Source organism: Pelodiscus sinensis, chromosome 24, assembly GCF_052426305.1.
Source record: "Pelodiscus sinensis isolate ZL-2025 chromosome 24, ASM5242630v1, whole genome shotgun sequence".
Classification (NCBI taxonomy): Eukaryota; Metazoa; Chordata; order Testudines; family Trionychidae; genus Pelodiscus; species Pelodiscus sinensis.
Window position 1 is genome coordinate 9,149,346 of NC_143075.1, and position 12,421 is coordinate 9,161,766.

Consider the following 12,421-nt stretch of genomic DNA (forward strand, 5'->3'; position numbering starts at 1 on the left):
AGTGGGGGGAGGGCGGAGGAGCGAGCGTTGAGGCGTCGGCCCAAGATGGCGGCGGGGGCAGGCAGCGCGGCGGTCGTGGGAGCAGCGGGCCCGGGCGGGCCTCAGGCGGCGGGGCCGGCCCCGTCGGGGAGCGGCGGCTCGGCTCCCGGCGCGGTGCTGATCGGGGACCGGCTGTACTCGGGGGTGCTGATCACGCTGGAGAACTGCCTGTTGCCCGAGCACGCGCTGCGCTTCACCCCCTCCATGGGCAACGGCCTGGACATCGACACCGAGACCCAGCTCCGCGTCACCGGCTGCGAGCTCATCCAGGCGGCCGGCATCCTGCTGCGGCTCCCGCAGGTGAGGCCGCGCCCGCGCAGCGGCGGGAGAAAGGCCGCGGCGGCGGGGGGAGGGGCGAGCGAGGCCGAGGCGCCGCTGCGGGCCCGCGGGCGGGTCGGGGCCTTTGTTGCCTGGGAGCGAGGCTTTGTTCTGTCGGCCGCAGCGCCGCTCTCCCCTCCCCCTTCCCGGCCTGGGGAAAACCCGGAGCCGCAGCGATCGGGGCAGTTCCCGGCTCCGCCCGCCGCGTTTGCAGGGGGGAGGGCGGCCGGGGGGCCCCCCGATGCGGTTCCGTTGTGGACTAAGCAGCGAGCCCCGCTTGTGTCCTTCATGGGGAACCATCCCCCTCCCCCCCCGCGCTTTGTCGCGACCGGCTCCGCGGAGAGCGGAAGCGAGTGACGTCATCCTCTTCCCATAAACCCAGGCAGGGCCTGCCTTGGCTCGGCCCTCCTGGGCCCTGTGTGTTTCCCAGGCCGGCCTACTCTCGCTCATTTCCCCCTCCCGGCTTCCCCTGTTGCCGCTGGTAAAGGGCACGATGTTGCCTCGTGTTTCAGGGGAGGTTTCGTAAAATCTCTCGTATGACAAGTCGCCAATCGAGTATTCCCTGGCGAGTCTCCATTCGAACAGATCTGATCGTTGCATGTTACTGTGATGCTGGGAAGGCAGAGGGGTTACAAAAAAAGCGAATAAGGCAGAAACAAAGTTATAGAGGCCATTTTTTAACGTCCGGGGGAGAGGGGGAGAGTTTTGGCTTCTATTTTTTTTGTTGTCTACTGTTACTACCGATAATCTTTATTTTAGCGGTTTTAATCTGTCTAGCTGTTTTGCATAGGAATATGTTTTCATGGCAACAAGGGAGATTTTTTAAAAATATGCGATTGTGAAACCACAAAGACCGGCTTGGGGGCAGATGGTATTTGACATTTAGTGCTGACTCACTGTTAAACATGAAAATGACTCGGCTATGAGTTGGTGGTTGCCATTTAATATTGCTCAATAAACTTAACCCAACAAAGTAGGGGTGTATTGCTAGATGGCAGAGCCCTGGAGCCATTTGGACTGTGCTGTCCACCTTCAGAACTAATTCAGAGTGTCCCAATAAATAGAGCACTGTGTGGATACAAAGTTTGTATCTGTATCCATATCTACACAACCGAGCCATGAATATTCTGAATATTCACATCCATATCTGTGGCTATAAAAGTGGGGATGTTAATAGTTAGTCCATCTCTCCCCCCCCAATAAGCCTGGACTTATCAATTAATCTTATGACTACATGTAACCACCTCTCCCTCTTGCTGTTTCTGTGCCAGAGGCAGCAAGGGGAAGAGAGGTGGGGAACTGGCTTTTAAGTGCCTGTGAAGCACCGCTCTCTCCTCCCCCTCTCCCCCTCCCACAGAGGTAGCAGTGGGGGCAGGCGTGAGCCAGTATGTGTGGGGAGCCAGCTTCTGTGGAGTTGGTACATGTGGGAAGTGGCCTTCAAGCCCACTCTCCACATGCATCAGCTCCCACAGATTCGCCCCTCCCCCATTGTTGCCTCTATCAGAGCGGGGGACAAAGCCCCCTGTGTGTAACCACGAAAAAATCTGGCAGTTACATGATTCTACAAATACATGATAGTTAACATCCCTAATATAAAGTGGCATTTGCAAATTTGCTAGGGTTCTAGAAAGAAAATTTGTATCTGCATCAGTATTTGCAAAACTGAGTGCAGATATCTGCAGCCATGCCCACAGAGGTGGATACCCACGGGGGTGTAAAATCCTATTTAAAATGTTAATGAGACATGGTGGGCTAGGGACTGGTCCAGCTGAGTGTTGGTTAACCAGTTACCCTGATAAGTATGCCAGTAAGGTGACGTTTATCGGGTAACCAGTTACACCTTTATATCCCTAATACCTGCAGATATTAAGTGGATTTGCAGGGCTCTATCCATAAAATATTTTGCTGCAGGTGATGCTTTTCTGCTGTGTAATCTGTTTTAAGAATCCCCATTATAGTGTAAGCCTTAAGTAATTTATTTTCCTTTGAGAACGGCTTGGTGCTGAGTCAGGCATTTCTAATAGTTTTTGTGGAACTCAAGTCAGTTATCTAATTCATCTTGCTCTAGAACCCTGTCTGGGGATGTTACCATTTGGAAATTACCATTTCTTCCTTTCTCTCTAGGTGGCAATGGCAACAGGGCAGGTGCTGTTTCAGCGTTTCTTTTATACAAAATCTTTTGTGAAGCATTCCATGGAGGTAAGAATTGTTTTTTAAAAAGTGCTATATGATTTCTTGAGAGCGTGTATGATGCCTTGTTGAACTATGTGTACAGGAAACTTTTGAGCTATAGGTACAGTGGTTAGTTAAACACAGTTTTACACATATTGTAACATACTTCTCAGATTTTGAATATTTCTTGGTTTTACCACATTTTCTCTTGTTATCCCTCCTTAAGCTCTTGGAGGCGATCAGTTCCAGATTTGAGCAAAACATCAGTATGTTGCAATACTTATATTTCAGCATGTTTCAATGGCCTGTGTTCATTTGGCATCCAAAATTGAAGAAGCACCAAGGCGTATAAGAGATGTAATTAACGTGTTTCATCGCCTTCGACATCTAAGAGAGAAAAAGTAAGTTTAGAATCTGAAATGTCCATTTCTTTGTGGCCAGTTATTTTAATGTGGAGACTACCAAATGTGAGGGCCTGAATTTAATTCCCCAGCTAGCCATAATTGTTGCTGTGCTTATGGGGGAGTTCAGATGCATCATGAATATGGATAAAACTATTTGGGGAGTGAAAACCTAAAAATTGAAATGTTTTACTGTTATAAATACTAGCTAGGGTGAGGCAAAATATAGTAACTCACCTATGTGTCCAAGTAAGACAGTTGGTTGTCTTTCAATATTTGCAGTTCATATTTTCTTGATGGAAACTGAAATGTCTTACAGAAAACCTGTACCTCTGCTGCTGGATCAAGATTATGTTAATTTGAAGAACCAAATCATAAAGGCAGAGAGAAGAGTTTTAAAAGAGCTGGGGTTCTGTGTTCATGTAAAGCACCCTCATAAGGTTTGTATGATGTTCAGCTAGCTTATAAAACAGTAGGGGTGTGTTTTACACGCTGTTTATTTTGGCAGATTATTACACTGAATAAGCTTCTTGTTTCACAATACTGAAATCAGTGAAGCTAGCTTACTGTGATTTTGCTATCTTGTTTCTCATTCAAGAGAGTCTTAATAGTTGGTCTTGTATCTCATTGGTCAGTGAAGACTGGAGAAGGATGCAGATGTTAAGAACTGGTTAGATTTAATTGTATTTGGATTCTTCACTTTGTCATAGCATGAAAACAACTTATTATTGAATAAGCAGGTAATTTTGGTGTCAAATTCTGAACATTATGAATTAATTCCTTTTTGATGAGGCATTTGAGTATCTTTTTTATATAATCTAGTTGCCTGATAATACTTGTCATTACTAATGGTTATGTGAAATTTTCATTCCCAAGAATGCTTTTCCCCAAAGTGTGCTAGACTCTGCTCCCCCTAAGAGCTAATCAGTGCTGCTGTTCTGATGTAATAAAAGATTGCTGAAATAGAGTAAGCATTCTCCTTTTCCTTGTACTGCAGGTAAATGCTCTCTGTCTTGCAGTAATGGGCAGTATATTACTTCAGACCTCTTGGGTTTGCTGTATTGTAAATGCACTTATCTCAAATTTAAAGAGCCTTCTGGTTAAAAATGTGTAGATACCTTGATCTCTTCAGGTTTTCTCTGTCTGCCACCACTGTGTTTCTTTCTGAACCTCCTTATTACTGGGGTACTGATCACAGGAATGATTGTACTCCTTTATCCTCCAATTCCCGTGAATTTCCTGTAATCCTTTTTGGGTTTTTTTGTGGTTCACAACCTCTCAGTTGTCTCTTATGCTTCTGTGAACCTTTTAAAATATATTATGTAGGACTTTACATAAGCAGAAGAGGAAGAATGTTGTTAGAGTCTCTCAACAGAAATGTTTTGTAGTGGCTGGTGCCGCTTTTCCCAGGTGATCATGTTTCCTCCTATCTGGCAGCGAGAAAGGGAATGTATTCATATTAGAAAAGCATATCTTTTTTGAAAACTAAGTTGAAAGCAAGACTTCTAGATAAGTAGAATGACTGATCTCAGAAAGAGGGGAGTATGAGGGAGATCATATTTGGCTGTGCACAGAAACTTTTGGAGCCTGTTCTTTCTCCCTTGCACTTGAAGGCAGAAACTACCTGAGTAAACACTAGGCAACTTCTAAGCATGCGCTCTCACTCTGGATACTTGAGTATTAAAATCTAGAACAGAATAGCAAATGCCGCATGGACACCCCTCTGAATTAAATATTTGGCTCTAGAGATTCTTGGTAATAACTCAATAACCCATATCTTCCAGATAATCGTTATGTACCTTCAGGTATTAGAATGTGAACGTAACCAACACCTGGTCCAGACTTCTTGGTAAGTTGATCTTTCTTGTTGTAAGAGATCAGCGGGGCAGTGGCAGAAATATGTCATTTGAGGCACTCTGGGCAACATTGGTGTAGCCCACAGCTATCTTCATGGAATAGACAGTTCCAGTGTTTCCTGGAGTGCCCCAACCTACTACCCAAATGTTGGTCGGCCTCTCTAAGTTTCAGGCGCTGTCTTTACTGGTAAGATAGCTTTAAACCCATCACCCCTTGCTCTTTCTTCCCTCTTCTCCCACTCTTTGCCCTCCCTCTAAAGTGAATATGTTAAGTGGTTGTTTCTCTGGGTAAATCATGCGTGCAGTTCTTGTCCGTCGCTGATGGTGGGAGACAGACTTTCCCAACACTTGAGCTGTTGGTTGCAACAAGGGCATCAGGAACCCTCGACACATCCTTTTATCCTCATGGATAATCCAAGATGTCAGCTACTAAGACTGGATAACTCAGTGTTTTTTGCATTTGCCTTGAAACTTCTGCTGCCTGCCTTGTTGCTTCACTGTAGTGAAGAGAATCATTTGGGGATGGGTATCAAAGTTAAAAATTCCTGATTTTTAATTGTAACAAACTTGTAATTCAGAAAACAATGACATGATTTCAGAATTGGAATAATGAATCTAAAGGTCATATTTCTGCTGACTGAACTCTCTGGTACTGTGATCTGTTTGATGGAGAACCTATTTTGACTTTTCTTTTCTGTACTCTTTTAATCAAAGGGTAGCCTCTGAGGGTAAGTGACTAAGACTTCTCCTCTGCTGCCCAAGCGCTATGGTGCAGGGATAACTGCCGTCTTCAGTCAAACCAAAGCAGGCTCTACAAAGAGAAGGCTGACTCTAGACAGGTGGTATAAATACGATAGTATAGTAACTGGCCAACTGCTTCCTGTGCTTATACTTTTGATTTTTTTTATTGTTGTGCCCTTGGCTCTATTGTATATTGTATGAAAACTGTTTATGTTAAGATGCTATAACTGTGTTAAAGATGCTGTAACTTTATAAAATGCAAAAAAAAAAAAAGTCCTATTTAAGGTGGGATTTAAATCTTATGGGGTGAACTAACATTTCAGAGTGTTTTATCGTATTTGTGTAAATTTAATCCAGCACTTAACATACTTGATTTAGAAGGTCTGTAATTTGGAATTGAGTTCAGCAATGGCACTGGACACTTTCCACTTCAAAATTATACACAACTATTGCGTTCAGAATGTACATGTAAAGTAGGACTATAGGAACCAGCTTCCCTTTGTTTGGGTTGCAGAGAAATAACTGTTAGATCAATGCCCAACCATTACATTTAAAAATGTGCATGTGGACACAGCATAGATGCATTATTGAAAAGTAGTGGGTATCCAGTATAACTGATGTTTGAAATGTTCTGATTTACATAACTTCAACAAAAAGTAGTTCTTTAAACAAATGTTGAGTTCTATATGCACCCAAACTCTGAGCCCAAAGGCCAGCTGCACAGTTAACTAGACACTTTACTTTAGCAGTTTGGAAAAGGAAGCCCATTCATTCCCCTTACCTTTGAATAATACTTCTCACTGCACTTCATTTCATAAAAGCTTTCTCTGATTTCCCTCATTGTCTCCATAGCAAAAACAAAGTAGAATAGCATAACTTAGTGTAAGCTTTCTACATTGGCAAGATGGAGAGTCAAGACTAAGTCTTTAACTTGCCACTGTTTTTCCAGTGGTCTCAGTCATTCCCCAGGTATTAGAACTGAGATCTGGTAGAGGACTAAAATGCTGATAGAAGTGTGAGCGTCTTTCCTTTTAGAATTCATTAGCACCTGTAAACGGGTTTTAAATGGGCCGTGGGCTGTTTTTTTGAGTGTCCTTGTGGACTGCATACCCACCCACAATCCGTTTCAAAAGCTTATTAAAAAGTTTGTATAACTACCCAGTGGCCTTCATTCTGGGTGGTATTTTATCTCTTGCCCAAGTTACATCTTTTAAGCATTTCACTTGTTGACAAATCCAGATGCAAAGCACTTTTAAAATATGAATTTCCTTAAGGATTTAAAAATCAAAATCTTTTAAAATATATACTGACTGTTGTGGAATATGTGCAATATTTTACAGTTGTCTCATTCTGTGAACATTCATTTTAAGAAACCTTGTTGAAATGGGACAATTTGGAAACGATACTGTCACGTGCCAGAGAAGAGGAGATCTGTTAGAATACTGACCCATCCTCAGCATTGATGTTCCGAAATACCTGGATTTCTTCTGCGGCTGGTTTTTTGCATCACAAATGGATTCTGTCTTGGATGCTGACTCTCTAATGGAAAATGGACAGGTTCCAAAAGTATTTATGTGGAAATGGGCACACTCTGAAGTGGACTGCTTTTCTACGAAGAACTCCGGCAGCATCGGCAACTTTGAACGCTAGCTTTGAGTTTGCATGCTTCTCTGCACTCTGGGATTGAGCCTAGATTTCTGTTACTGAGTACTTGACAGATTTTGTCTCTACAAAAACATTTGTTTTTGCATGAGAGCGCAGGCCAGTAGTCCTAGAGGGAAAAGTAAAGTTAAAATTGGTTCTCTTTCAAAACTGATTTGTCGGACAGCCAGTCAAATTTATTCCCAACCACATATCCATCCCCTTTGAAGTAATTTTTCTAACTTCTCTTCAGGTTTATAGGAGTAAAGCATTTGAGCTTAGTGATAGAATGCATAGAGAAGTAGTTACTGTAGAATTGGAGAGACTAAAACTGAGGAATTCTGCAGGGGGTTGCAATTTTCCCCTTATTTTGTCTTTTAGGAATTACATGAATGACAGTCTGCGAACTGATGTCTTTGTTAGATTCCAGCCAGAAAGTATTGCCTGTGCCTGTATCTACCTTGCAGCTAGAACATTGGAGGTGAACATCATCTATTTTATGTTGCTTAAGTTTACATTTAAGGTTTTCATGTAGTAGAAAACTGGACCTGTGATTTGTCAATTGCAGATCCCACTTCCTAATCGTCCTCACTGGTTTCTACTGTTTGGAGCAACAGAGGAGGAAATTCAAGAAATCTGTATAACAATCCTGCAGCTGTATACTCGGAAAAAGGTTTGCTGCTTTATATCATGTATTCAGAATAAATTTAGTATTGCTCAGAACATGGGACAACACTTGTTGCTCCCATTGTTGCAAAATTCCCAATTTCAGGGGGAGAAGGCTTCAGGCCCTGAAAGTCACATCCTTTCAGAGCATGGATGGTCAGTTGAACGCTTCGGTTCATTTGCAGGTTGACTTGTCTTATCTGGAAAGCAAAGTAGAAAAGAAAAAACTAGCAATTGAAGAGGCAAAAGCACAAGCTAAAGGTCTGCTACCTGATGGGACTCCCAGTTTGGATAATACATCAGGGTTTTCCCCTGCTCCTAAAAATGGTTGGTATCAATCTAGTTTGTGTATTTGGACTGCATTGCTTTTCTCCCATGTTTTGTGGGGATTAGAGTGACTTCATAACTTGAGTAAGAATCCTCTCTGTCTGGCCAAATTAGATTTCAGGTATTCCTCCAGTGAATTCTTCATTAAGCTGTTTGTATTTGAAATTATACAAATACTGCTGTTTGCAGTGTTACAGCTCTACAAAAAGGAGTAGTCAAACTACTCAAGATATTTTCCGATATTTTTTTCTCTTGGCCACATGTGAGTGTGTATGCTGGAGGAAAGGTAGCTTTGGGACATCATCCCATTGTAATGAGACACCAAACAAAAGCATTGTCTACTGGAAATAGCCGGTGTGAGTACTGTTTGCAAACTGGCTGGCTAGTGTTATCTTTTGCCTAGCGGACCTTCCTGAAGATACAAAAGTATTAGTAATCTGCCTTTCCAAGATATTGGAAATAATGTGGCATATTTACATAAATTGCTGGTTCTGGCAGTTTTGATTAAAGTTTTTTTTCACGGATTAAAGTTTTGTATTTTTTGTTTTCGGTATTGTATGTTTATAGCTTTGAATTTATTTTAGATTTGAATAATTTCTGACCCTACTTCATCCCTTTTTTGTATACTGCAAAGTGTATCTAAAGGGATTTGATAATTGGTCAATTTTTGCAATCATTAGTAAGGGGAGGGACCAGTTCAGCCACTGTTTGCCACATCTTTGATTGGATTTCCCACTAAAGATTGACATCTCTTTGATGCACATGTAGGGGAGATAAGTATAAACTTTTACACTTTCCTTGTAGAGTCTCCAAAAGAAGGTAAAGGAAATAAGCCTTCACCCCTTCCTGTGCAGGCAATGAAGAATGCCAAAAGAAAAATGGATGGAGCAAAAAGAACAAATTCCAATAGCCCAGTGAATGGGTAAGATTCCACATGATAAAAATTTGCCTTTGATTCTCTTGTTACCCAAATCTATATCTTACTTGGATTCTGTCCTTCATAGCATTCAGAAAGGAAGGGAGAGCAGAAGTGGAAGCAGAAGTCGAGAGCAGAGTTATTCAAGATCACCATCTAGATCAGCATCTCCTAAGCACAGGTATGTACTGAAATGGGTGGGAGTGCTGAGTCCCATTCTTAGCCTGCTATGCATATGGCAAAGTACCCTCCCAGGGTTTCACTTCAGTAATCAGTGGGCTCTGAAGTAACTGCAGCCATTTGTACAAAACTTAAACAATGTTTGGAACTCTGGAAATTAGACTTGAGTATATGGAGATGCAGCATGGCAGCCACTGTAGCTTTCAAACGAAGCTATGTTTGGAAGAATGATTGTATATGAATGACATCCCCTTAGCCCAACAGATCTGCTCTTTGTACTAGTAAGCCTTTTTGTTAAGGTCAGTGACAAAGTTTATACTGCTTCTTACTCTTTGCCATAGACAAAGCTGGTAGATAGGGACATGAATTCTGTTTGATTCACAGATCAACAGAATAGCAGCAGGTTAGGAGTCTCCTTCCATTATACCTGGGCCAAATACTGGAGTCGCACAAGCAGAACTGAGGTCCAGATTTGGCCTGGCAAGCCTCTTACTGGTGGTGGTGCTTAGTGTATGAAAGGCTGCTTGATTTTCATGCCATAAGCTGTATTCAGTGCTACAAATTAGAGAGGTTAAACATCTGTATACTTGTAAATTGAGCCAGTTTACCATAACTATCCACGAAAGGCAATCGTGGAACCCCCCAAAATCCATGCATCATCTTTAATTCTTCTGCCCTAAAAGCTTCCTACTTATAGCAAAAGGCTTTGGATTATTAGTAAAACATATTGTGAAAATTACTGTTCAGCATTTCAAAGCATGTGGGGTTTTTTCCCGTCCAAAACAAATGTAATGATTATAAATGGTACCTGGTTTAGTTCTGCAGGAAATATATACTGTACCTTAATGAGTTATGAAAATATTAAATTATATTGCTACGCAGTGACAGGCTGTAAACTTGTTTGAACAAAGAATCCCACACAGAAAAATCATTTTGATTTACTCAGAGTTCCCACGACAGTGTTGTATTTTGTGGGTGTGAGATGGGGAAATACTCTGAAGGCAGCTTTCAGCCTGAATGGTAGTTTACAAGCAAGTAATTCTATTCAAAGATTGCATTTTAAAGGACAGCATCAAATCATTTTCTTCAGAATCCTTTTTCCTTGTGTTCCACATAGCACCTAAGGTTACTGTAATCTGCAGTGTCCTACAGCGTGCTTCTAATGTTGCAAATGGCATTGATTGCTAAGGCCCTCACTGTTTGTTCTCCTCCTGTTTCCCTGTTTTAGGAAAAGCGAAAGCTACTCGACATCGAGTGGCTCCAAATCCCACAGCCGCTCCAGGAGTCGCAGTGATTCTCCCCCGAGACAGTTCAACCACAGTACTGGTTACAAAGGCTCTAAAATGAGGAGTTACAAAAAGTCAAAGGACTACAAATACTCAGCACACAAGCCAAGGAAGTCCCACAGCAGGAGCTCGTCACGTTCCCGAAGCCGCTCACGAGAGCGTTCTGATCATTCTGGGAAGTACAAAAAGAAAAGTCACTACTACAGAGAGAGACACGAGCGTTCACGCTCCTATGAGCGTGCGGGTCATCGCTATGACCGAGACCACCCAGGTCACAGCAGGCATAGGAGATGAATGTTACAAACGGTTCTCCTCTGTCCTTGGGGATTCAGGGTGGAGCCTGGGTTGTAAACCACTTAGCTTCAGTAAACTTTGCTAACTCTACTTGTTAGCATAAATCCAAAGACACTGGTTAGATATAATGTGGAAGACTTAATTTGGTAAATGGTTTAGTTGTTCTGCTACTGGAGTGTCTCTTAGAAATGTTGAAGAGCCTCCCTCTTGTAGTGGATGCTTGGACTCCTGTTCTTTGGTAATGGATATATTTGCATACTGTAGTGCAATGGTGTTAATATATTTCTGGGATTGAAGTACTCGGCACCAATTTCCCTGCTTAGTGATTAGAGAATTCTGCTGAACAGACCTTGATGGAACTAGAAGAAAGCTCAAACATTTAATGAAAACTATTAGTGGCTTGGTGCTAACAGCGGTTTCATACTGACGCAATTATGTTGTACAAATGTAAGGTGATATTTCTACAACTGATACCTATATTAGGTTACACTTGTGTATATATTTTGCAGTGTTTAACAATACAATATGGGAATATGGCCTTATTAGCCCTTACACTTTAGCCACAGTGTAAATAAGCATTTGTTTAATACAAGTGAATGCTGTATACTGAAAAGACAAAACTTGAATTCTATCAGTTTAAGATTTGTGTAGAGAATTCTGAGAAATGTGAAAGTATTTAGCTCTGTGTATTGAAAGTAGTATATTTTTATCTGTGCAATGCTGTGTGCAGGCCACCAGCTCAGAGACGTTTCATATATATACATTTTATGTGTTTTGAATAATTATACTCAGGATATTTGACACTCTGAAGAATTGGTAGTTTGTCAATCTGCTTGCTTGTTTAAAAACAGAAGGTGTAAAAATAACAGTTCAATAGACAGCCCAGTGGTATCCGTTTTAGTGGTATATCTGAGCTGTTCCTGTGCTCCCTAATTTCATTAAAGTATTTGATTTTGTATTTAAACTGTGTGATGTTACTGTGATAATTCAGACACTTTCTTCTAAGTTGTTCTATGTCTAGTAGTAAAGGGAAAAAATAACCTGACTTTAAGTATGGTAAATGAATAATTTGTAAGTTTAGTTTTAAAACAAGTGTGCTGCCACACACACATAGTTTCAGATTAATTTTGTAGCACAGGGGATGCGAGTAATGATAAACCAGGTCTCTTCCTTTGCCACTTGAGGGAGTTAAAAGGTATGCAGCTGAGCAGGTCTATAAGAATTTTCATACGTGCAGGTGCGATAAAGGGTTAATTGCCTGGAGCAATGAGTTTTACTATCTATTGAAAGAAAATAATGATGGATGCTGATAGGCAACAACTAACCCACACTGTATGAGGACACATGTATACAGCCTTGGGCTGCGAGCCTCCAAGCCTACGTCAAAGACTCAGGCTCACTACCAATCTAAAAATAACCATGTAAACATCAGGGGTTCCAAACTTTTTGACAGGGGGACTAGTAAATCCATTCATGAGCTTTTGGAGGACTGGTAATGTTCATTTGCATATTCATTAATCAAATGATGAATATTCAAATACGTTGTTTCTGGTCCTCCCAAAACCCCCAGTGCCAGCTTTAGCA

The 12,421-nt window shown here is 41.8% G+C and overlaps 1 protein-coding gene across 7 annotated transcripts; it reads left to right on the forward strand.

The window, feature by feature from the left end:
* On the forward strand, positions 1-11,801 carry CCNL2 (cyclin L2). 7 transcript variants are annotated; one of them, XM_075906695.2, is made up of 11 exons: positions 14-339; positions 2,482-2,556; positions 2,821-2,930; positions 3,250-3,370; positions 4,715-4,779; positions 7,550-7,649; positions 7,737-7,841; positions 8,020-8,161; positions 8,966-9,083; positions 9,166-9,258; positions 10,486-11,801. In XM_075906695.2, exons 1-11 carry the CDS (start codon positions 46-48, stop codon positions 10,835-10,837), a joined length of 1,575 nt encoding a protein of 524 aa, XP_075762810.1. In that variant the 5' UTR covers positions 14-45; the 3' UTR covers positions 10,838-11,801. The 7 variants fall into 7 exon arrangements, 5 of the variants coding, with proteins under 5 accessions (XP_075762815.1, XP_075762810.1, XP_075762811.1 ...); XM_075906696.1 differs by having other exon boundaries at positions 274-339; positions 2,756-2,930; XR_012897353.2 differs by lacking the exons at positions 7,737-7,841; positions 8,020-8,161; positions 8,966-9,083; positions 9,166-9,258; positions 10,486-11,801 and adding an exon at positions 5,501-5,625 and having other exon boundaries at positions 1-339.
* The last annotated feature ends 620 nt before the right edge of the window (positions 11,802-12,421 follow it).